Here is a 25,221-nt window from a genome sequence, read left to right on the forward strand (position 1 = left end):
CATTTGTGAAGTAAGAGGTGGAGGATATTGGTCAGGGTCGCATCAGTCATCAAAGTTATCTTGGAAATAGAAAGTGGCTGTTTGAAGTCATGCTTGAATGCAAGGTTACCTGATTTCTCAGACTAACTTCTTCCTCTGCCAATTTGTCTTGTCGGTTTCAGGTTATCTGATTTCTCGCTTGATATTATTCGTCCCTTTGGGTTTTGTTCATTGGACCTAAGAACAGTCTGCTGAGTGTCATAGATAGGCCTGGTTCCAAATGGGAATTAAATTAGTTTGCAGGTTCCCTGAGCTGATGGTGGTTTATGTGGCTGTGGCAGACAGTAAACTGACTGTGACAAGTGGCGTTCATAGGCCAATTGTTTGTTTGTTTTGACTGTATAGACCACCCGCCTTGCGGCCTTTTCTGCCGATAGGGTGCGTCTAGATTTCTAGGCTAGTGGCGAAGGCTACTAGAGGTGTGTTAGCCTTCAAGATTATTAGGTTATACTTAAAAACAGAAAAAGCCACCAAAGCCACCCAAAATACTGAAAAACTGAAGAGGAGCCCGTCGCCACGCTAGCAACACTGCACCATCATTGATGCCCTGCAAGCATACATATAAATCTAGGCTACATCTGTACAACAAGTCCCTTGGATACATCTGTGGAGCATGTACTGTAAATCTGAGGAGCATCAAAGTTAAAGTGTGCAGGCAGACATTTAATGTGTAATATGTGTAACTGCACGGGCAGTGGAAGGTTTTGTGGCACATTGTCCTTCATCCGCTTATCTGAGCCCTTTGCTCAGTCTTGGATCGTCTGCCGACATCACCTCGGGCTGGCTGTTTCCTTGGCACAGGAAGGAGTGTCGGAGGGTAGGGGCACTCTGCCAACTTCTGCTCTGGGCGTTTTTTTTCCCTGCAGGAGGCTGGCAGCACAGATGCGACCCACTCTTCCTTTGAGAAGACCTTAAAGGACCTCTGGCAGCCTAGAGCTGTGTCTTTGTGTCTTCCCAATTGTGTTGAAAGAAGGCGTTTGAATGTAAATCCCATGAAAACCTTGTGAGCTCCCCAAGACTTGAAGTAGTGATTATGATTAGTGTCCCTCTTCATTTGGTGGCATAATGACCACTGTTCTGGTCACTGAATCGACTGTCCTGTGGTTAAGCTTGGTGTTCTGAATGTTTTATGACCAAAGCTTCCAGGAAAATAGAACACGCCTACGGCTCAGTGAACTACATTCAGTCTTGTCTGTTTGAGCACAGATTTTGGCCAAATAGCTTTTGCCTATAGAGGGGGAGATTCCAGTTGATATTGGCCTCAGGTACTGCTTTGGATCAGAACCTTTAATGGAAGCGTGGGATGATGTGTGGAGTCAAACCTCTCTTGAATTCCAACAATCTCTATCTCCATTTCCCTTTCAGCTGTCATGAAAATAAACTACATGACTAGAAGGATGGAAGGAACAGTTGTGCTTTGCTGTTGCTATTTGGGTATCCTAAAGCCCGGTGATCCCCTCCAAATACTTCGAGGGGGACTGCATTCCTATTTAGAGTAAACCATTAACATGATTGAAAGGCTAGTGTAGAGATATCTCCTACATCCTAAGGAAGGCATGTGTTGATGCTCCAAGTCTTCCACAGCTCCTGGGAAATAATCAACAGATTAATCGACTATGAAAATAATCATTCGTTGCAGCCCTACTCTTGGGTTTGTAAAGGTGAGCCTCCTTTCATCCAACTGTCTGGTCCTCTCTCTCTCTCTTGCTTTCTCTCGCTCTCTCTCACTACTCACTCACTCTCTCGCTCTCTCTCGCTCTCGCTCTCTCACAGCTCTTGTGTTTGTAATGTTGATCGCCCTTTTACCCACTGTCTGGTTCAACCCCCCCCCCCCCCCCCTCTATGAAGTCCTCGCTCCATCACTCACAGTGCTGGCATTCTTCCCTTGCGCTCCGCAAGAAGCTGGACGCCCTGCCAATCACCTACTCACTCCGAGGATTCCCATTCCAAACCCAACAATTGGGGGCTGATGACATTCCCAACCCGCGGCTGATAATTTGTTTGTTTGTTTACGGATAGCCTGCTGCAGGACTTTTCCATGTGCCCTGTCCGCCATGACCAGCATGGTTTTAGTAGAAGGGTGTATTTTTAACCCCACTGTATGTCCCCTGTGCTAGTTATTTTGCTTCTGATTGAAAAGTTCCTTTTCTTAGAGGTAGGGGAACTACAACTGAAGTACGTGAGTGATAAAGATCACATAGCACATAGGAACATAGGACTCATAATTGTCCAAATGAAAAGTAAATGCTCTTGACCCCTGTGTTTTCTTGTTATGTTAAAGTATATTTTTTGCTTTTTGGTCTTTTGACATCAGACAGTACAATAAAGAGAGTGACAAGAAGCAGCAGGGAGAGAGAGAGAGACACGGTGGGATAGGGAAACGCATTGTTCATATGAATTGAAAATGTTGGGATAAACACAATAAAATAAAATTGCACAGCAGCTAGAGGATATTTATAAGGCTGTTCACACTTTTTAGGCAGAAAGTTGTATTTTGACGGACAATCACCTATTTGATTTCCACGAGCTTTGCCTTTGCTTTACTTTGCATCTCGGCATATAAGGGATGTTGCAATAAAGGCATGCTGTGTGAAATGTTAAGCACTGCAAATGGCCCTTGTAATGCTTCCTGCCAAGCTAACTAATAAATAAAAGATTAGTCGCAGGCAGCCCCATTACTGCGGAGTATCGGCAGCCTGAGCGGCCTGCTTACTGCAGCCTTGTTTCCTTTCTGACATTTTTGCCAGATTCGTCTTTCTAAGGCTTTCTGCTCTGCCTTGATCTGTGTGTGGTGAGAAGAAAGAAAGATCCCCGAAAGGGTGTTGGGCTCTTAGTAAGTTTCCATTTAGTTAAAAGCAAGGCCTTTGCATTTGCGGCAGCTGCCCGCTGCTGTGTTGAAAAATGAAATGATCTCCGCCTGGTATGTCAGTGGCGCTTTGTGGGGATGGGTTGTCCCCCATAAACTGTGGGTTTTGGGCATTTTGCTTCTCCGTATTTCAACAGTCCCCTCTAAGAGGCGACTAATGTTGACATGGTACCAGATAGTACTCACTTTTCGTTTACTCATTTTCCCCAGTCTTTATTGGTTCATGTTTCTTTTTTGGGTCTCGTGGTGTGCTGCAGACTGTCAGCAATTTGCCAGGTTAAAAACACAGTTCCGGCCTCTTTGCCTTGGTTTTTGTTCCACTTGCTTGTGGCGGTGACCTAATGGGACCATCGGAACAGTGCGAACAGTGTTGGCCGGAGCGCGAACAACTGGTGGCCTTCTACTAGTGGCGAAGTCGAGACAAAAGGCTTTTTTTCTCATCTCATCCATGGGGAATGATATTCAGCTACTTGTGAATGTATGCCTTTTCCCTATTCAGACTGGGCATTAGGGGCATTTTTTTTTTTTTTCCCCTCTTCAAATGGCGTCTGTGAAACAGCATGGCTTATTCTGCCTGCTGCTATAGTCCCCAAGACACCCCACCCTAGTACCCCACACACTTCAATCTCTGAGCCTGTCCTATCTTAGCGTCCAGCTCCAAGGCCCTGGGAAACGGCTGTCATAGCAACACATTTTCATAACCAAGGCGTTTCAAAGAGAGAAGTGGCAACAGGGACACTCTGGACTGGAGATGAGTGCTTGTGGACAACAACCCGAGAATCAGAGGGGTGGATTTATGGGTTTATGCTTTTTATCAATTAATACTTGTAGCCATTGTGGCACCAACAATGCTACAGCCAGACATTTCCCATTTTAGTTTGCTTAGGAAAAGCAGGATGACCAGTCATGAAAAAATGTTAATTGTTATATGTTGTCAGCTGTTTGTTTATGGATAGCCTGCTGCAGGACTTTTCCATGTGTCCTCTCTGCCATGGCCAGTACAGTTTTAGTAGGAGGGTTTATTTTTAACCTCACTGTTTGGACTTGGACTTTTTTTTTTTCAACTAATCGAAAAATTCCTTTTCTTAGAGGGAGGGGAGTAATAAGTAAGGGATAATGTATAGAACGCCGGTCATTATGGGGAAAATAAGTCCCAAAAGGGCGAACCGGACCCCGACGCACCAGCGGAGGGGTCTTGTTTCGCCCTGAAGGTACTTATTTTCCCATGCTGACCGGCGTTCTATACATTATCCCGCTTATTATACGGCTACTTGCCAAAACGAAAAAATAAACTCCATGATATGTCTCTTTACACTTATTTGTTACCGTTTCGTCGTGGCTTTTGCTGAGAAACAAATAGTTCGCAACACACGCTGAACTTGAATCAAACATTCTTTAGAACAAAGCTGATCAACCGTCTGCTTTCACTTTTGAATGAAGTTCCAAGCACAAACTCCGTTGCCATTGACAGCGGTCGTTCTTGTTTTCAGAGGTCCTTTCCCAAGAAATAATGACCGCTAAAACTTTCGGAAATCCCATTCAAGTCAATGGAGCATTCTACTTGCATTGTGAAGAGCTGTATAATAAGGCTCATTAACTTGAGAAATGTTTATATTTTTAGTATTTCTGTAGACAGAAGTCTACATCCAAGTAAATTAAACCCATTTGGAATGTTGGGATGGGACATTTTATTTGAGTCCAACGATTACTCGTCGATGAAGTTTCTCAAATTATTGAACTGGATTGCTTCTTAATTCATGCCCCTCACTATTAGTGTTAAATATTTCAGTAGTAGCTATTGATTTGAAGATGTCCCTCAATGACATCTGGCCTTCCGCAAATGGCAGCAATACATCTCTTCCAAGACCTTGAGTCAGAACCCTGTGGTTTGTTCAAGGAGGCAGTCCTTCCACAGACACACACACACACACACACACACACACACACAAAAGAAAGAAAACTGCTCTCACAAGCTATTGTGTGGAACTATTTATGTAATTTATGGTTCATATCTGCTACCAATCATTATGACGAATAGCTGCTTGTGTAGGAGGATGGAAGAGGAGTTGGCCTGCTTGCCTAAGATGGTTAGATTCAGTTCAGCTTGCTTATCAGTCATCACTCAGCCTCATCGCCTTGTGCTGCCTGATGTCATCTGTTTAGGAGTAAAGTGGGGTAAGGTCAGAGTTTCCAGCTCTGATCAGTGGAATTGACTCTGGGACTCGGCAGTTCTCTAAAGCAATTTGTGGTTTGTGTTGTAGAATGTCGAGCCTCTGTAGTGACACGAGCCACTTTAATGTTTTTTCCTAATTTTTGTAAGTTGCTTGGGATAAAACCGCCTGCTAAATGAATAAATGTAATGTAAATGTTAGAAGTATGTATGAAATCTTCACTGATCTCCCGATTCGATTATGGTCATCATGTCAGGCGTGTCAGCATGTCAGTTATTCCATGAAACCGTTGAAGTGTTCACTGTGGATGCTTCTTAAGCATTTCGATTCTTGGCCACATTTTGTAATTCATGGACTGCCTACCCTCTGTTACAGTGTGACTAAGTGCATTGTAACATACTGTGTAAAGAACAGTGTACTTAGATACTATGTACATAAAGCTATGCCCAGGGTTTGGGTGCTGTTGCACACTGATAAGTGGCATTTTATATTGTGCTTAATGTAACCATGTAATTAATGGGTGACTTCACTACATAATCAAACTTACCTCGTTTCTTACAACAAGCAGTGGAGTGGAATCAGAAGGCAGACATGCTCACTGTTCCGGGTGACCAAAGGGGCAGTTTTGCCCCGTGAACAGGAGCAGCTGATTCTTCTGTCACTAAGATCTCCACGGTCCAGTTGGCACACCGCAGTTGCGCCAACTGGGCCCCAGCATGGGTGGGCCAGGCCTTTACGGGGAGCTCGGAACCATCTGCCAGAGCAGTGGGCATTCATTCATTCATTCAGCGCCCATCTTGGGTTACTGGAGACTTTGCTTATGAGGGAGTGCTGTTCAGCTCTGTCATAGAGACACATGTCCAAGCTTGAGTTAGTTGTCTAATTAAATGATATGGAACCGCGTCAGAGAGTGAGCCCACGCGATAATGGGCTCAAGTCAGTGGCTATGTGATATGTTAATGACCTAGTGATTTTATGTGAGCTGTAGGCTATGTAATATACGTGATATGGACTGAAGTTAATGCTTAAGTTATAAGGATGATAGTTAATGCACATGTGTGATGGGTTTGAATGTGTACTTGTATGACATGGCCAGGAGGTGTTTGAGGATTCTGTCTAAATACACAATGTGAATTGGTTCCATTCAGAAATCACCGATCACCCAAACGTCATCTGTTGGTTTGTAGGAAATAGTTATTGCATTCAGAGGCTTAATGGAAATGGAAAAAACGTTAATGGAAAACTCATTATCATCCGAAAATAGGCCCGAGGTTGATTTTAGAGCGGAGTTTTCCCTTTAACACTTGATTCATTAAGGTTTTCTATGTTTATGTTGTATAGCCTAGCTGCTTTAAGTCAATGTTATGTATGTTTGACATGCTGTACATGTTTAGATTGCAGTCTTGCCCTGTAGGCCTACCCCCATGTCCCAACTAATAGGATAAAATGTAGGCCTACCCCCATGTCCCAACTCATAGGGTAAAATGTAGGCCTGGCTATTTTTCCTCTCCTTTTTTATGAGCGTTAGTTGGCTTCATGTTAGACCTTTGTTCCAGCCGGCGTGTTAATAGAAAAGATGGTTGATCATTTTCCAGACAAAGCAGACACAGCTGGTGTTCTAATTTCAGGCCCCTTCTAAACACACACACACACACACATGAATCAGTCGAATGATTTTGGCCCCTGTGATGAGAGTTTGTAGTAATTGGGAAGACAAGGCCACGTATGAATCAGAGAAATGCCCATGTAATGCAGGGCTGAGAGGATTACCAGATTACATGCGTTTAAACCTCCCCCCAACACACACACACACACACACACTACAATGCATCTCAGGGGAATAGACTTTGCCTTTGTCTTGAGGGAGATTGGAATTAGAATTGTGTCAGCCTGAGTCTGGGGATAAGATTGAGACCTTAAAGGCGATGGCTGCTGGACCGGCAGGCTTTGATCAGGTGTGATGCTGACCAGAATGCACTGGCACCCAGCGCGAGTGAACGATGCACAGAGACTGCATGTGGTGTTTCTCTAAAAGGTCACCTTGAAATGTTGTTAGGAGAAGCAGAAGAGGGAGACGATCCAGGATTTGTGTGTGTGTGATGGCCTACATGAGAAGCCTATAGTTGGTCCTCTCCCTGGGTGGTCACTCCTTTGCACGGCATGAGCCCCTTGTCCACCCTCATCATCCTCCCTTGGCTACTCCTGTACACACACACACACACACACACACACCAGCCCGTCCCGCATATAACTACAGCTGTACATCACCCATAAACTGCTGTGTACACCACCCATAAACCACCTGTAAACTGCTGCGCACACCACCCAGTACCCGCCATTAGCCCGCTGACCTCCACAGGTGGCCCTGACGTAAAACCAGAGAGATAACTGTAAATACTCTTGTAAACGTTAGCGGTTAACCTTAGCACTGGTTAGCGCTTGGGGCCTGTGCACTGTCATGCTGTCATGTGAGCATCACGGGCCCCCCACCAGGCTACCCTAGCGTGGCCCCCAGCAAAGCAGCGCAGGTTGCTGGCTATAAAGCCTGTCAGACATGATGTAGGCACTGTGCTAAGGGGTGTGTGTGTGTGTGTGTGTGTGTGTGTGTGTGTGTGTGCGCTCCCCCTCCTCTCCCTCAGCACGGTGTCTCTACATGCAGTATAACTCGCCACCCATAAATCACTCTGTTCGTCTCACGCACTCTCTCCTTTCTCTTACCTCTGTTGACTCCATCTCTTACTCTCTCTCTTTCTTCTCGTCTCTCTCTGTCTACCTTCATCTCTCTCCCTCCCTCCATCTCTTTTTCTCTCTCCCCTCTCTCTTCTCTCTCTCTCCATCCATCTCTGTCTCTCTCTTCTCTCTCTCTCTCTCTCTCTCTCTCTCTCCCTCCCCCTTCATCTCTCCATCTCTGTCTCTCCCTCCATCTCTTTCTCCATCTCTCCCCTCTCTTCTCTCTCTCCCTCCATCTCTTTCTCCATCTCGCCCCTCTCTTCTCTCTCTCCCTCCATCTCTCTCTCTCTCTCTCCTTCTCATACTCCCCGCAGTGGAGCAGGTTCGCCGATCTTGTTTAAAGAGCTGGACACCCTCTAGTGATAAACGCTCTCATTCTTTCTTTGTGTGTGTGTGTGTGTGTGTGTGTGTGTGTGTGTGTGTGTGTGTGTGTGTGTGTGTGTGTTTACACACTGGCCCCCCTGAGACAGCATGTCCTCATATGGTGTTGTTCGCAGAACAAGGCTGCGGTCTGGGACCGGTCCAGGACCCCCTGCAGTGCCTCGCAAAGGGGAGGTGGGAGTTGCTTTTGTTGGGCCGGCGGGGCGGCTCGTGCTCCTCGGCCTCGGCTGGCCTGGGAGTGCTGCAGCTTGTGCCCTTCGTAGAGGAGCCCTATCCCCCCCCCCCAAGCAGCAGTTCTGTGCCCTGGACTCTTTCATAGAGGGCATTCTCTGAGTATCTCAATGACTGTACTGAGGCCAAGCTGGAGGCATTAAGCCATAACTCTGTGTGTGTGTGTAGTTGCCGCTTTGTTTTAGTAAATAAAACTGCCAAGTCTGCACTGCTTAAAAAAAATGAAGAAACATACCATCAGACTGTTATCTAGCCTGTCTTAATGTTTCTGTTGGATTATGCTATCAGAACTTTGAGAAGTTCTGTTAAGATCTTTTTCTGAGGTGGAACTGTTGCCATGAATGCATAGATAGAGGTAGTGTAAGCAGGCCAGCAGGAAGAGCACGAGTGTCCTTCATGTTAGGCCTCAGAAAAACAAACTCTCAAGCAGCATGTGAGATTTGTTTACAGATCAGCCATGATAACGGTCTCTCTCTCCCCCTCTCCTTCTCCCCCTTTCCCTCCCTCTCCTTCTCTCTGTCTCTGGTCTCTGTGCCTTTCTTCTGCTTTCTTTCTTTTCCATTATTCCTTCCCTCTCTTTCCTGTTTTCTCTCTCCTGTTCTTTCCATCCTCCAGTGAAGCCGTTCACCACCACAGTGAAGGAGATGCGTCTCCATCGAGACGACTTCGAGATGCTGAAGGTTATTGGACGTGGAGCCTTCGGAGAGGTGAGAAACGCACACACACACACACACACACACCACCTCGCCTGTATCTACCCCAAACAATGACACAGCTCCTGCCTGCTGCCTCATCTTGTTCAAATGGGGGAACTCCCAGAGTTCCATTATCACTGTGAAAACTATCCGCCGTTTTGAATGTCTGCCGAAGTGCGTCAGTCAAACCCAAGGAAAACTTTGGAGGGGGAACCGGCTCCCATCGCAGTTCCCATCAATCCCCCTCTGCCCTCCCCAGGAGCCTTATCCACCACCACAATACACACACACACACACACACACACACACACACACACACACACACACACACTCCTTCTTTCTCTCCCTGCCAGTTGCCCCTGGGCCTGAGCCTCCCCAGCTGACATGGTGCTGTTGTGCAGAGGCAGATCTGGGCGGCTAAGATGGATCATTTGTTTAACTGAGGAATGTGCTGTTCCAGTCCCTTTTACTTATGACCTGCTCAGCCCACACAATCACAATCTCATTCTCTCCCCCCCCCCCCCCCCCCCTTCTCATTCTCTCTTACACTCTTATTCTCTTTCTCTCTCTTTTTCTCTGTCTCACACAGACGCACCAAACACAGACACACACACACATCTCTCTCTCTCTCTCTCTCTCTCTCTCTCTCTCTCTCTCTCTCTCTCTCTGACACATGTACATCACACACCTCCTTTTTCTCCGACATACTCCCTGCACTCTCGCACTATCAGGTTCACCTTGAACTCACTTGCACCCACAGCAAAAGGTTCCCACCACAATTAGAAATGTTTTCTATGCCACACGCCCTCTTGGATGTATTTTTCCAATTAGATTTTGGATTTGCTTTGGCTGTCAGAGTCGAATCTCTCATCCAAACTAACCCTAAAGAGACCCCCCCCACACACACAGACACACACACATACATACACACACACACACACACACATCCTTGTAATGGGCCTTTCCTAGAAAAACCTAGTGTTTTTCCCCCGCGGGCCTTTATATGCTTTCAACGTGATCCCTCTTTAAACTCCAGATGTTAATGGAGAGGCCAAATTATCAAATGTCTGATAATCCCAATTGCAAGGTTAGAGCAACACTCTGGATTGTTCAGCAGTGTTGCTGTGTCATGCAGTGTGTGTGTAGGGACTCTTGACCGTGAGAGCCAAATTCTGTCCAGTACTCTTTCTGTTGTCAGTGTAGTCAGTCCTATCGGAAAGCCACAGACGTTTATCTGGCAGCAGTGTTTCACCGCACATGTCAGATCATCAAAGTGACTTTCCAAAGTCAAGAACACTGTTTACACTAGCTTCTCATTTCCTCTATGTTTGTGTGCTTGTTTGCTTAAAGACACAATATCTCTCTTTTGTTATTGTTTTTACTGTCATTATTATTTTATACTCAAAAACATTGGTTAATATGGAAATGAGCACTCATAACTTTCCTTCAACAAGTCTGAGTTTGGTGAGCCCCATTGAACCTCAGTCTTCAACAGTTTGTGGACAAATTTAAAGTCAGTGAATGAGTGTGAAGGAGAGGACGGGGAGAATATCACACTGAGGTTTTAACATTAGCTAGCGTTAACTTGACCGGCAGATATTTCAGATATTGTAGCTTAGACTCTGAGTCTAAGTAGCTGTGGCTGTCTAAAGTTTAATTGGCTGTGATCGCGGCACAAAATGTATAATCCATAACTCGCAATCAGAACTTTTTTTGGGGGGAGGGGGGGGTGTTAAAGCGGTATATCCTGGTTATTTCTTGCTTTTCAACCGCGGTAAGAAAAAATCCATACAGTCCTAGCCCTACTAGCAGCAGTGTTGGCACCAGCACTGTACCAGTACATAACGACTAGTCGACAGCTATCATGGAAAATGTGTCTACTAGTAAAAATGAGTAATGGTGAAACCCGTGGCTGTGGCTGTTCCTGCATACAGGAAGGAGGTCAGGACGGACAGAGCAGCTTCCAGGAAAGTGCTCAGGAAATGAGCAGCATCTCTGAGGAGCAACCGTGACGAAAATAGTGTCCCATCATCCTCCTCCCTACACACACACACACACACACCCACCATCCCAGACACACACACACACACACACACACACACACACACACACACCAACCATGTTAGACACACACGCACAAACACACACTTACTTCTACCTTCCCAGAGACTCACACACACTTCCCATACAGTACATCACATCCCAAACACACACCATATAGTATACACACACACACACACACACTCCCTCCCTCCCTCACTCCCCTCTATAAAGTAATGCACCATGTAACACATTCCCTGCACCACAGAGAGTGTTTCCCCCTGGCCCTCCTGTACTGTTTGGAGTGATCTGCTGACTTACACATAGAGCTGTTGGTGCTGCTGCTGGTTGTGGTGGTGGTGGTTGTGCTGCTGCTGGTGGTACTGCCGTCCAAAACGGTGTTGACTCATATTTATTTAGCACAGCTTCCGCACAGGGATTGTGTGGTGTGTGTCTGTGTGTCTGTGTGTCTGTGTCTGTGTGTGCTTGTGCTTGTGCTTGTGTCTGTACTTGTGTATTTGTGCGTGTGTTTCTAGACGTGCACATTTGCAAGTTGTTCTTTGACCCCCCCTTTCAGAAGGGTTTGTCCTGTTGCCGGCTTTTGGCGGCCGCCATGTCTCCTCCTCCTCCTCCTCCTCCGTCTACTGGCCTTTTCCTGTGGCGCTAACGTTACAGGATGCGTTTCCAGATAAGTGCACTCTGTGCATTTCCTGTTTATGAGTGATGGCAGCCACCATGTTGTAGAGCTATTGGGGGAAAGGGGCAGAGAGAGGAGGGATTGGGAGGAGGATCAGCAAGGGCTCTTTGGCACCGGCCCTTCCAGAGGTGGAGCGATACAACAGTGCCGCATCCGTCTCTATTGTTAATGTTTTTAAGTCACCCAGGTCGTGGATATAGTATTGTCAGAGTGTTTTGAATGGGATGAATAGGCTAGTGCTTTGAATTGTATTGTGTTTTGTATTAAGTGGTGTATGTGTTTATGACTATTTTATATATATAAATTATATATAGGCCTATTTTCTTTGGCGATGGAGAAATAAGCCCTTAATCATGTAGAGTTAAGGGGGAAACCGGAGTTGTTTTTTTTTAAATGCAACCAGTCACACCACATCCACTGATGCAGAATGAGAGGGAAAGAGTGAGATGGAGGTGAAGGACTGAAGGGCAGAGAGAGAGAGATGTGAGGGAAGAGAGAGAGAGGGATATGTGAGGGGAAAAAAGTTAGGGAAGTGGGAGGGTGTGGGGCTGATGGGTGGAGGAGTGGAACAGTCACCTGCTACTGTACAAAAAGAAGGGGAAAAAAACAGGGAGCAGTGTTCCTTCTGTGACAAGCATCTCCTGACGCCTGGTACTGACCGCCCTGGGATATGAGAGATAATAAAGGGGTGTGTGTGTGTGGGGGGGGGGGGGGAGCAGATAGACAGAGGAAGAGACAGAATGGTGTGTGTGTGGTGGAGGTGTTTGGGAAGATTGTGGGGTTTAATGCCTCACCTGCAGCCAGGCTTACCGAATTCATCAGACCCAGCATCAGATAAAGCAAATGTAACATTGTTAGGTGTGTGTGTGGGGATGGGGTGGGGTTCATGCATCACATTAGCTCCAGCGGTAGTAGTGATGTGGCACAGAGATGAAGGAACAGAAAAAGGGTCTGATCGCTCTAAAAAGGGTCTGATCTCTCTCATTACAGTGTAGATGTCTGTTGCCATGGTGAGTGAAGCACCAGAGGGTTGTTGCTAGCCGGTTCCCTTTCTGAAACGATTAGCGATTAGTCTGCCTCTGTCTCTGCCGCAGGAGCATGACTGGACTAAGCCTACATTTTATGAAGTGATACTAAACTATAAATTGGCCTTAAACCCTGTCATTAGGGCTGCACAAGTGATCCATTTCTACTCAAAACTTAGCAATCACACCTCAATCATAGACAATCTTGGTACATCTATGACTCCTTGTGTGACAGAATCTCACCAATCAGGAGCGCTGTGCTTCTTCTGCACCAGACGTCACATCACTCAGACCAAAGACCAGTCATGACTTGGTAGCTTGAGCTCCACCTGCTTCTCTGGCTTGTGGTTAATTGCATCATTGCATTGCTGCTCATGTGCATGAAGATAATTTCACTGGACTTCACTAGCTCATCCCTCCTCCCCACATCTGTTTGCCATAGTCTCTCTGTAAGCCCTCGGTGCTTACCTCAAATGAATTGCTTCCGGCCCATCCTTGTTTTGCAACACCTTTTGACAGTTGCTGTTTAACATTATTTATACTAGCAGTTACAATGACCTTTTCCCTCTGGTGCGATTCCTGCGTGTTTCTGAATGAGAGGCTCTCAGTCGGGGGCAGCAGATGCACTTTGCTCTTGGACCTGTCAGTGCTGGTGGTGAGAGTGTGGCGCTGGCCTTTCATCTCTGTTAGCCGCTGGCTGCTAGCTCGCACTTTTGCAATCACGGCAGGATTGAGTGAGCGTCTTTGCACGTGTATGTGCTTATCTGTGTGTGGGTGTCTGTTTGTTATATTGCTATATATACATTAGTTTGTGCGTGCTTAGGTCTGTTTAGATGTTTTGTGTATATGTCTGTAGACATGCATTTATTTGTGTGCGTGTGCGTGTGCGTGTGTGTGTGTGTGTGTGTGCGCGTGCGCGTGGGTGGGTGGGTGGGGGGACCTCTTGCTAGTCGCCGCTGTCCATGTATCTCCCGCCTCAAAATCAGGTCAGGCTGACTGTGACTGGCTGGCGAAGTCCGTGTCTAAAAAAGGAGAGGAGGAAAAGAGGACGACACGCGCACACACACACACACACACACACACACAGAGAGGGAGAATTCAGAAGATTCTGGGCTTGGTTTGTTTTTGTAATGAGGTCAGTTATCTGGTGTGGTTAGAAGCCTGCCTGATAAGGGGAGAATGTGTGTTTGTGTCTGTGTGAGCCCTGTTTCAACTTGTTCTAAATGTGTATTTAAGACAGGCTTGACTTGCAATAGCGCCCTTTTGCACTTGTTAGTGTGTGCGTGTGTGTGTATGTGTGTGTGTGTGCGTGCGCGCGCACGCTTGCACATGCCTGTGTGTTTCTGTGTTTTATTTTTACATGCCAGGTGAGCAAGTCATGTCCCTTGCTGGCATAACGTTGTTTGCCGAGACCGCACATAAGGCACCAGCCAGGTGTGTTTGTGTCGTTGTGTGTGGTTCATTGCTTACACTTGTGTGTGTGTGTGTGGTCAAGTAGGGTAAGATGGGGGATGCGGGCCTTTGCTGCTGATGGTTGCTTTGGGTAAACGCACATTATGTGACGTCTGGTGAGCAGAGCAAAGAGCAGGCTGCCCAAAGTGCAGTAGCCAACAGTGCAGCCAACACTGGAGACGCTTCACTGTGCTAAGTCAATAAGCACCGCAACAAGCCAGACGTCTCTCAAACAAAAGCACGCACACTGCTCAAGGGCCCGCTTAGCATTCTACCATATGAGACTATTGCAAAAGCACTCCAGACGTTTTGCCTGCTGGCTAGGCCATTGTGTTTGTGAAATGTTAATGAAATAGTTTGAATAGCTAAACATCCCAGAGCCTCCATTGCTACCCTATATGCCAGATGTTGTAAGACAAAATCAGTCTCAGGGTAAAGTCTACTTGGATGAGGATTTTTTTATTTGATTTTATTTAATATATATTTTTTGTTTTTGCAGCAACCTATTTGAACAGAATGTTTTTTGTGTGTCAAATTTGGAAAAGGAACTACATTTCGTGCGGGTGTTAGTGACTGGTATTATATCCATATTCAGCATAACCATAACAGTTGTAGTAGTCATCATCATTGAGGATCTTAGCAAATGAGGAACTTGTGAAGCGATAGAAGAAGAAGAAACAATAGTCCTCCTCTCCATTCTAGCCATAGTTTCTGGTAACAGGAACATCTATTACTCCTCTTTGCTATAGGGCTTAAGTGGCTTCCTTTTACTTTTTATTGCTGCAGTGATTAACCCAGAGATCACACAAGTTCCTTGTAACCAGACATATAGGGAAGGGAATGTGCTGTCACAATGCAGCCCCCCCACACAAACACACACCCCACCACCCGCCTCGCAATACTTGTCACATGGGTGTGGCTATACAGTCTCATAGGCTATAGGCTACATAGACTGTGTGTGTTTGTGTGCGTGAGAAGCAGCCAGCATTATTCCTGCTGCCCTTATTTCCACTGTCTACTGACTCATTGCTTCCTCAGGTCCCCCTACACACACACACACACACACACGCACACACACACACACACACACACACACACACACACACACACACACACAAACACAGAGCAAATGACTGATATTTTGTGACTAATCCAAGGACTGTTTGTTTTTATAGTCTTCACTAAGGAAAGATTTGATCCATCTCAAGCCTGCTTTGACTCCTTGGGCATCTCCCACTGACTCTTTGAATGACTATTCCAAGTAGTTAAATTTGCATGGTTTTTTTTTGGTCAATTTGGGAAACATTTTAACCATCTCCTTTGCCCTCTTTTGATTTTGTGGAGAGACATCAAAGATTAAAATGATGAATTAGTGAGAGACTTTCCCTCCTGGGGGAAAGGATTCAAAGTAGGGCAAGAGTAAACAAGATCAATAAATAAATGAAAGAATGAATGACTGAATGAATAAGAACCTAGTAGAAACGACATTTCTCAAATGCCTCTAATTAGCTGGATTTGCAGTTGCCTGTTTAAAAATGCATTCTTCAAACCTCCCTCATCACCAGGCCTCGCCAATCCGTTTGCTTGTTTTCCAGGTTGCTGTGGTAAAGATGAAAAACACAGAACGGGTCTACGCTATGAAAATCCTCAACAAGTGGGAGATGCTGAAAAGAGCTGAGGTAAAGACCTGCTGAACTTTCAGACCAGTGTCATTCCTGCACACCTGTCTGCCTCACCTCACCTCTGCCTCCCTCCTATGGTCCGTGTCACTCTTAGACCTATGTCACCCACACACCCGTTGTGTCACTTTAGTACAACCCCCTCAGACCTGTCTCAGTAGGGGTGTGCATACAAATAATTTAAAATATTTAAACAACTGACAGTGGTATTCGGTTAATGTTAATATTCGTGGAGTATTTCTTGAGCAGTTAACTGTTATCTGTGCACACCCCTAGTCTCAGCAGCACATACTGCCTCATAACTGTCTCACCATAGACTCCCACTGACATTGTGTTCCGGTGGCTGAACTGATTAACCAACTAGTTGTTACCCAGGAAGCCTGCCGACTGTATATGTGTATAGCACACAAAGATGTATGTTAATTTAATAAATGTAATGTAAATCAATACCGCCCAGACTAAATGTGAATCTATTTCATTACCAAGACGAGTATACATTCAGTAGGTACCTTGCACTGAGCCTAGTGGCACTCCACTTCTCCATGTTCGCCCAGGTAACCAATAAGCCTCTCTTGCACCCCAAAACCCCTTTACTACCCAAGCCAGTTCTCAGGAGGCTGTAGCTTTCCTCTGCAGGAGGCAAATGGAGTAAAGAGGGGAGGCCATTTTCTCCCCCCTCTTATGCTCGCCTCCCATCTTCTTGACCTACTTTCCGTACAATCACTTCTGACAGTGCCCCTAGGCCTCTCAGTGCTGTGTCAGGCGAGCTTTTGTCAGCCAGGGCTGGTCAGTAATCCCTCAATCCCACTTTGAACATAGCAAGGTCCCCAGATCCTCCTGCGCGTCTTCATAAGACATGCTATATTCTTCTGAAGTGTTGTTGTAGACGAAAAGCAGAGGCAAGTTCATTTAAAAAACCATGCACAGCTTACAAGATTGGTAATATTAGGAAATTATTTCATATTATTTAAAAAATATATTATTTTATAGTAAATACAATGATAAATATTATCAATAATTCAATGAAGGTTGGTTATAGTGCTGTTGTTGAGATTACCCCAGGTCAGAAACTATACATGCTGGGGAAAAACAAGCTAGCAGGATGCAGCCAGTGTGGGGAAATAGACTGTGTCACTCACTTCCTGGTCCCCCAACCCCACCCTTGTTCCCCTGTAGACGGCCTGTTTCCGGGAGGAGAGGGACGTCCTGGTTAACGGAGACTGCCAGTGGATCACCACCCTACACTATGCCTTCCAGGATGACAATTACCTGGTAAGAACAGACACACAGCCAAACACTGCAAACACCCCATTTTGCCTGTTTTTTTTATTATTATTTTTTTAAACAAACCACACATGAAATAATTACAGAAGAATACCAGTACTTTCCTTAAACGAACGTAGGCCGGCCCTGCCAAAATACAAACACTTCTCCATGCCTGATTTTTATATCTTTCGCAAAGACAACATGCAGGAAACAAATGTGCAAGAAATAACAGCGCTTTCCTGTAGAGAACGGACACAGCCAAGCTGCAAGTGCCTCAACATGCCTAGTTTAAGAAGTTAATACATCAGTGATTTTGGCTGTGTCTGCCGGTTGTGATGAAACAAATAGGGTTACTTAAGTTTAAAGCTCAAGCGTTAACAAACATCTGTTGCCATAGCCCATGTACACCACATGCTTATATCCATAGGTTTTCTTTTTGGAGAACACGGTGCCACAGCTTTAACTCTCTCTCTACTCCCCACCCCTAGTGCCTTCTGATGGACAATGGCATGCTACTAATAGGGAAAGTCTGGTGAACACATCCCGTTTATCATAGTAGCCCGCTCTCCCCAACATTATTTCAGTGTAAAGTAATATTACAGTTACACTACTTTCATTTGTACTATGCCCTGCTGAAGGCATGAGCCACTACGCGTGGGTGTTTTTATCAGTCCTGTTAAGACGTCATAAAGATAAAATTTATTTTACGGAAAGGAGTGCCTTTGCTGCCAGATATCTGTGCTCTCCTCTTCCTCAATTGATTCTTTTTTGTACTCTATTGTGCTGATTTCTTTAATTCTTGGAAGACATCTTGTGGTATCCCCAGTTGACTCTTGTGTGACTTGATGCCAAAGACCACCCAAAGCTTTTCGATTTAGAGCACACCAACAACCTTTTTTTTTTTTCAGATTGACCTCTTTCTCACTCCCTAGTGTCTGTTGATGGACTAATACATGCTACTGATGGTACACCCTGGTGAACATGTACTACTGATAGTACACCCTGGGCAACATAGGCGAACATTTGCAAGCGGTTCTCTGTCTGCCTTCGAGTTCTCTGCAAACATTTGCAAACACTCAAACACATACAGTGTGTGAGCTGGACGAAAGGTTACCGTTAAATTGATGTTCCATGGAGCACATCACAATATGAAGCTCAACCAAGCGGTGGTATAATGCCAAACGTTACCTTAATGTTCACCCCTCTCTCCACCCCCAGTACCTGGTCATGGACTACTACGTTGGGGGTGACCTGCTGACCCTGCTGAGTAAGTTTGAGGACCGCCTCCCGGAGGACATGTCCAAGTTCTACGTGGCAGAGATGGTGCTCGCCATCCACTCTATCCACCAGCAGAACTACGTGCACAGGTGAGACACACTGCACCATGGTAACCAGGCTCCTAGTAATACACCTGGCCAATAAGCAGCACAGGTTAGACACAAGGTGCCAGGGTAGGAGGCTACTATTAGCAGGGTTGAAAGTTCTCAGGCCATGTGCGGGAATTCACGCATGATCTTTGACGTTTATGCTGTGAAAATAGTCACAATTACGATAATTCAGGTGTCCTCTAGTAATCTGCCTTTAATCTCCAAGTTCAGGCATTTGTCATTTGATAAAAGGGCCAAAACCTCCATTCAGCATAACATTATTCATTGTGCCTTATCTATGTCTTATCCTTATGGGAAGTCACTTTGGCCTAAGTGTAGAGCTTTACTGTGAGCTGTGTGAACATTTACATTGAGGTGCACTGCCACTGATTGTGTGTGTGTGTGTGTGTGTGATAAAGCAAGAGAGACAGATAAGAAGCACACGTAGGTGTGTTGCCGTAGTCGTCTGGCCATGAGTAAGTATACCCTGGTCAGATGTGTTGACAGATGACTAAGATGTGGCTAAGATGGTCCCAGTAGTGTGGCTGCCTGTAGAAGGGGCCTCTTCCTGGACCCTCTGCCCAGCAGGGAGAGCATGTCCTGGGGAGCCATCCGGCACAGCTGGGCCTCTCTTCCTGCCTGCTATGCATCCAGGAAGCCTGCTCACTGCTGCTTCCCTCGGGTGCCAAAAACCACACACATACACACACTTACATGCGCACACACACTATTCTTGTCTCTCTCTCTCTCTCTATCTGTCTGTCTGTCTGTGTCCTGTACACCTCTCTTGCCATCTATTTCTTAGATTAGATTCTTTAATGTTATTGCACCGCTGAGGACAACACTACAATGAAATTACATAGCACCCCCTGAAATATTAAGAATAAACATACTTAAAAACTATAAACAAATACACTACTCACAAAAAGTCAGGGATATTTGGCTTTCGGGTGAAATTTTAGGATGAACCTAAAATCCACTATAACCTTTACAGGTAAACTTTATGCGACCTTCTCTAAACTTTTGAATGTGCATGTCCAACAATTCAATGTTTCGGTACTTTCAGCACACACACATGCGCACACGCACACGCACACACACACAGGATATCTGATTGAAGAGATCTCCCCAGCAAGTCTCAGCCCCCCAGTGGGCATAAGTCTCTAAACTGTATGTGTAAGCATTTGTCGTTCATTTATTTTCATTTATGCATTATATCCAAAGAGACTTACAGAGACCAATTACAGTGGCAGCAGGGAGTCTAACCTACACCTTTTGTTGCTACTGCTTGCTACTGTTTCTCAGCCAGGACACTACCACCACAGTTCGTAGTTCATTCATAGTCATCCACACATTCATGTAGAGGGCACCCTCCCTATTCCCCTTCAGTGCCCCCTTCTCCTCATGATCAAATAGAGGCCACGGCAGTGGTGTCCGAGGCCATATTATCCCCCTGACTGTCCAGCGTTAAAAACATGTGTTTGGGCCATTCATGTTGGTGAGTCCCACTCCTCATCGCCCATGACCCATCCCTCCCCCCCCCCCACTGTAGGCAGCCTGGGAGAGCAGGAGTGCAACCGAGCGAGAGGGCACTTAATGGGCCGGCTTGCTTGTGTGTGTTTGTGTGTTTGTAGGTGTGAATGGGCCTGATTGTGCGTGTGTGCCTCCTTGCGTGTGTGTGTGTGTATGTGGGTTTGTGTGTGTGTGTGAGAGGAAGCGAGAGAGAGTGAGTGTTTCTGTGTGTGTGAGTGAGTGTTTCTGTGTGTGTGTGTGTGTGAGTGAGTGTTTCTGTGTGTGTGTGTGTGTGTGTGTGTGTGAGTGAGTGTTTCTGTGTGTGTGTGTGTTCCTGTGTGAGTGTGACGGAGCGATGAGTCCTGCCTGCTGTGTTTACTTCGTGCCTGTGGTGCCCAGCGTGGTGCCAACCCTGTGGAACAGAGGCCACTCTGTGTGTGGCCCTTGCAAGGCCAGCCGGGCAGAGCCCTTACCCGCCACTCCGAGACCAGTGACACAGAGACATACAGATCAGAGAGAGAGAGAGAGAGAGAATGATGGAAAAAGGAGAGGGAGAGAGACATAGAGGGAGAGAGAAAGATGGAAAAAGGAGAGACAGAGAGAGCAAGTAAGATGGAAACAGAAAGAGAGAGCGCTTGATAAAAAAAAAGATGTGAGGAAGATTTGCCACGAAAGGTGTTTGTGACTCATTCTATCGAGTGATTTGCTAGAAAGAATCTTGCATTTCATGTTGTGTTTTGGTGCATGTTCTCAACATAGTCTCTCTTTCACTGTATCTTTTTATTTTATTTTATTTCTCTCTTTCTAATGGTTATCAGGGACATCAAGCCAGACAATGTTCTGCTGGACATGAATGGACACATCCGCCTGGCTGACTTCGGTTCCTGTCTTAGAATGATGCCCGATGGCACGGTAAGACCTCTCCCCTCGCCAGGCTATTGTGCGGGGATCACACTGACCAGCGGCAAGCGGCAGGTTTCCTATTATACTCTTTGGTTCGGCAGCGGAACGGTGGCAGCGCTGGCGTAACACTAGCACTAAACAAGCTGAGCGTTGAACTTGGTTCAACTTTCAAAACGCAACGCAAGCGTATTCAGGTGTCAGTTTAGGCACACCGTTTGTGTTACTTAAGAACGAGAGAGAACTTATTATGGTCTGAGCGCTGTGTTACGCTTGCCGCTGGCCTATGTGATCCCTGCCGTAAGGTGGCAATGTAGGGGGCTAACCACATGACCTGTTCCATGCGTTCTGATTGGATGCCCATGAAAATCTACCTACTGATGGTTAATGTACCCCAGGAAAAAGAACTTAAACATTTCTTATTGACATCGCTCAAAAAGTTGTCATGTCAAAAGTTGTATTATCAGCTGAAAACACCAAAAATTAATTAAATAATGAAGATTTGGGATAGTCGTAGGTGAACTGGTAGATCAAGGTACGAACAAGGTACGGTCTAAGGTTCCATACCCATGGTGCGCACAGGCTGATCCAAGAAAACAATGTATGCCTGTACTTGTACATTGCCTGTAATGATATGCTGTGAAGAAGGTGTCTGCTAGGCATAACAAACTCACAGGATGGCATATACTAGAGGCACAATGCCACCCCTACCCTACCCCGCTGCCCAGACACATGGCAAACAATAGCAAAATTCCACCTCCTCTCCTGATGTCGTCAGTGGTCATTGTGATGGCTGATTCTTACGGGTCAAGTTCACATCTGGCTAATGTTTCACCACCAGCCAGGTCCAGCCCAGACGAACCCAGCTGGGTACGACACACTGGGCACTGGAACTGGTTGTAGTTGGTAATGGGAGGGGATCGCGCTGGCTGATTGGGTAATCAGAAAGTGGCGTATGTGTGCTTGTGCCAAGTGGGCACACTGTGACGTTTAAGGGGGGGGGGGGGGGTGGCATTTGGGTGGTAAGTCGACCAAGAGCGCAGATGCCCCGGGAAATCCCAGGCGGACTGCTGACGAGAGCAGACGGCAGTCACGGAATGAGCAGCGCCTGTAATGCGGCCTGGTTCCTCACAAGGCAGGCTGATGCAAGGCTCACACTGCACAGTACTACACACAAAAAAACATACCGTATATGAAAATACAGTTTTTCACACACACACACACACACACACACACACACACACACACACACACACACACACACGCACACACAGGTAGCATATGCTCTGGAAGCCAGCTGGTTTCAGAGATTACACAAGATGTTTGAGCTTGTTAAAATGCCTCTGAGCATATTTACAATAAAATAAAAATAGCCTCAAATACTTTATGTAGTGATGTCAGTGGTGTCATAGTTAGAAAGTTAACAGGATAATGTGTATTTTTAACAGGAGAACGGTTATTTTCACTGCAGTAGCGACAATGGAATTGCTAATAAATGATCTACAAAATCTACAGACTCATATAACTGTCTTTTTTAATTATTTTAGAATTATTTAGATTTTTTTTTTTCAAGAATAGCGTATGCCTGCCACTTCAGTCAGCATTACTGTTTAGACCGAGATCACGGACCCTCCCGTCAGCCAGGGTTGAGTCAGGTTCTTTAGTCCAAAGCGGGGATTAGATCATGTTTATCGGACTGCTCTGTTTGTTTGAGTAGTCCCTGTCACTGACTCAGACTGTCCATGAGTCACTAGTCTGCAGTCTCATCCCAGCACAATGATGTCGTTCCCTTAATGGCTAAAAGTAGCCTCTGTGCAGTGCCTCATGCGAGTTTGTCAATGACTGTGTGAGTGTTTAAGAGGATCCTGTCAAGCATTCGCTGGGCAGTGAAACCCCATGGCAGTCACAAGGAGAGAATGTGTGGTTGGGGAGGGAGGGATGGCAGTCAGTGGGTACGTGTGTGATTCTGCATGTTGCTCTCCTCTCTGTGTGTGTGTGTTTCTCTGTGTGTGTGTGTTCGGCAGAAGGGAGGAAGGTGTGCTTGTGTGTGTTCGTTTGTGTGTTGGGCAGGCAGGAGGGACGTGTGTGTTGGGCAAGAGTAAGGGAGGTGTGTGTGAGTGCATGCACTCTCGTGCTTGTTCGCTCTGTTCAGCACTGCCTTGGTTAGTAGCGTGACTTACATAATACTGGGGCTGGTGACAAGTCTTCAAGCAATTCTAGACAGCGAAATGGGACCTGACCGGTCCACTGGCCAAGCAGCACACAGTGCGAGCACTTACACACACACTCACACCTACACACACTCACACCTACACACACTCACACCTACACACTCTCACACAGACACGCATTCAGTCTCTCCATATCTCTCTCAAGACATAAACACACCATTAAGACACGGCACATTTTGACGTCATGTGGAGGAGCGGTACTATGGTCAGCTCATCTCAGCTCTGCCCCAGTGACCTACACCTGACAGGGCCTTAACAAGCTATATAGTCAGACACACATCTACACACAGATGGTGTGGACATACTAGCGGTCCTGTCATCTTGATGTAGACTCTGTTGTCACTCAGCCCCATCAGACCAAAAGCTGTAGTAAGTGATTTGGAGGTCACTGTGCTCTCTTAAGTCTGTAGAGGTTTTGAGTAGATCATTGATGGAACCATTCAGCAGTTGTGCATAGAACTGCATAGAACTGCATAGAACTGCATAGAGGTTCTGTTTAAACCAAGTAGAGAAATGTACAAAGATTGATGTACAGTACAGACATATTCTAAATGATGTTTCAAATGGTACAGATGGTTGTGTTTAGATCCTGTACAAAACCATACAGCTCTAACTGCTCTGTAATCAGCTGTTCTCTCCCAGCGCATCGCTGTTCCCAGTCTCTGCGCTGGAAGTCTAAATCTGAACGAGCTCGACTAGCTCAGGGGCAAGCTGCATTCAGGCTAATTTATGGGTCTGGGTTAATGTTCTGTTCTTTCATGCTAATTTTATTGCCTGAGCTGTGGGACGCGTCTTCATCCAGTTTCCAGTCTCCCTCCTCAGCGCACGGAGGAATTAATAATAACCTCAGGTTAAGAAGACGCCGATATGAGAGAGCGAGTCTTTGTGCTATTTTTTCCTTTGAAGCTATTGACAGAGTGTGTTCTTTTTTGCATGCAGTGTGTTTAGAATTCCCCAGAGGTCTCCCCCTTTTCCCCCGCCTCTGAGGCTAAAGGCTTTGTGAACCGTTTTAATGTTCTATCTCAGAATGGAGGGGGGGGGCTGAAAGTGTGTTCTCTCATTAACACCATGCCACATCCTCAGCTTTGGATGTTGTATGTATTTATGGGTATGTCTGTCTGTGAGTGTTGCTCCTGCCATCTGCATGCAATTGCCATTTTGGTGAGCCATGAAATTTATGTCCGACATTTTTGGAATGGGCGCATGCGTAGTGTGAGCCATTCAATTTATGTCCGTCATTGTGGGAATCGGGGCATGCGGGGACAGATCTAGGCCTCGGCCTCAGGGCTGACATCTCGAACTTTACTCTCGAAACACCACAGCCTGTTTTTGTGAGCTTTAAATGTGAAAACGGCGTGGTGAAAACTGCCTGAGAGAAGCGACTGCTAAGAACATTCGCTGGTCAACGCCATAATTCTATTGGTCCCTTTGCCCGTTTCCCAGGTCCAGTCGTCGGTTGCCGTGGGAACCCCGGACTACATCTCTCCGGAGATCCTGCAGGCAATGGAGGACGGAATGGGGAAGTATGGGCCAGAGTGCGACTGGTGGTCCCTGGGCGTCTGCATGTACGAGATGCTCTACGGAGAGACCCCCTTCTACGCAGAGTCACTTGTGGAGACCTACGGCAAGATCATGAACCACGAGGTGAGAGCAGTTAGCCATCTGGTGTCATCATTTACTACTTTCTTTCTTTCTTTCTTTCTTTCTGATCTCTGTCTGTCTGTCTGTCTGTCTGTCTGTGGAACCCTTGCCAAATCAGGCTCATTTGGATGTTGTGGTCTAGGCTACATTCATTTAGCATATTTTATTTGCATGAAGGCAACAAACTGAATCTCATTCATGACATATTCAGGCTTGAAATGTAGACTGGAACTGTTGGGCACAATTACCTTATTCCTGTTCTCAGAAGCATCCACACTCCACCTCCTCTCCTCTCCTC

The 25,221-nt window shown here is 46.1% G+C and overlaps 1 protein-coding gene across 7 annotated transcripts in view; it reads left to right on the forward strand.

The window, feature by feature from the left end:
* Positions 1-25,221, forward strand: part of cdc42bpb (CDC42 binding protein kinase beta (DMPK-like)) — an 81,705-nt gene that overhangs the window by 14,092 nt on the left and 42,392 nt on the right. For all 7 annotated transcript variants that reach the window (XR_006032299.1, XM_042094958.1, XM_042094961.1 and 4 more), the window contains exons 2-7: positions 9,034-9,125; positions 15,923-16,006; positions 17,183-17,278; positions 18,491-18,639; positions 20,970-21,063; positions 24,726-24,926. Coding sequence is in view for 6 of the 7 variants with exons in the window: in XM_042094958.1 (XP_041950892.1) it covers positions 9,034-9,125; positions 15,923-16,006; positions 17,183-17,278; positions 18,491-18,639; positions 20,970-21,063; positions 24,726-24,926 (716 nt within the window). In the remaining variant the exon portion in view is untranslated. The remainder of the gene's footprint in view (positions 1-9,033; positions 9,126-15,922; positions 16,007-17,182; positions 17,279-18,490; positions 18,640-20,969; positions 21,064-24,725; positions 24,927-25,221) is intronic.

Source organism: Alosa sapidissima, chromosome 6, assembly GCF_018492685.1.
Source record: "Alosa sapidissima isolate fAloSap1 chromosome 6, fAloSap1.pri, whole genome shotgun sequence".
Classification (NCBI taxonomy): domain Eukaryota; kingdom Metazoa; phylum Chordata; class Actinopteri; order Clupeiformes; family Clupeidae; genus Alosa; species Alosa sapidissima.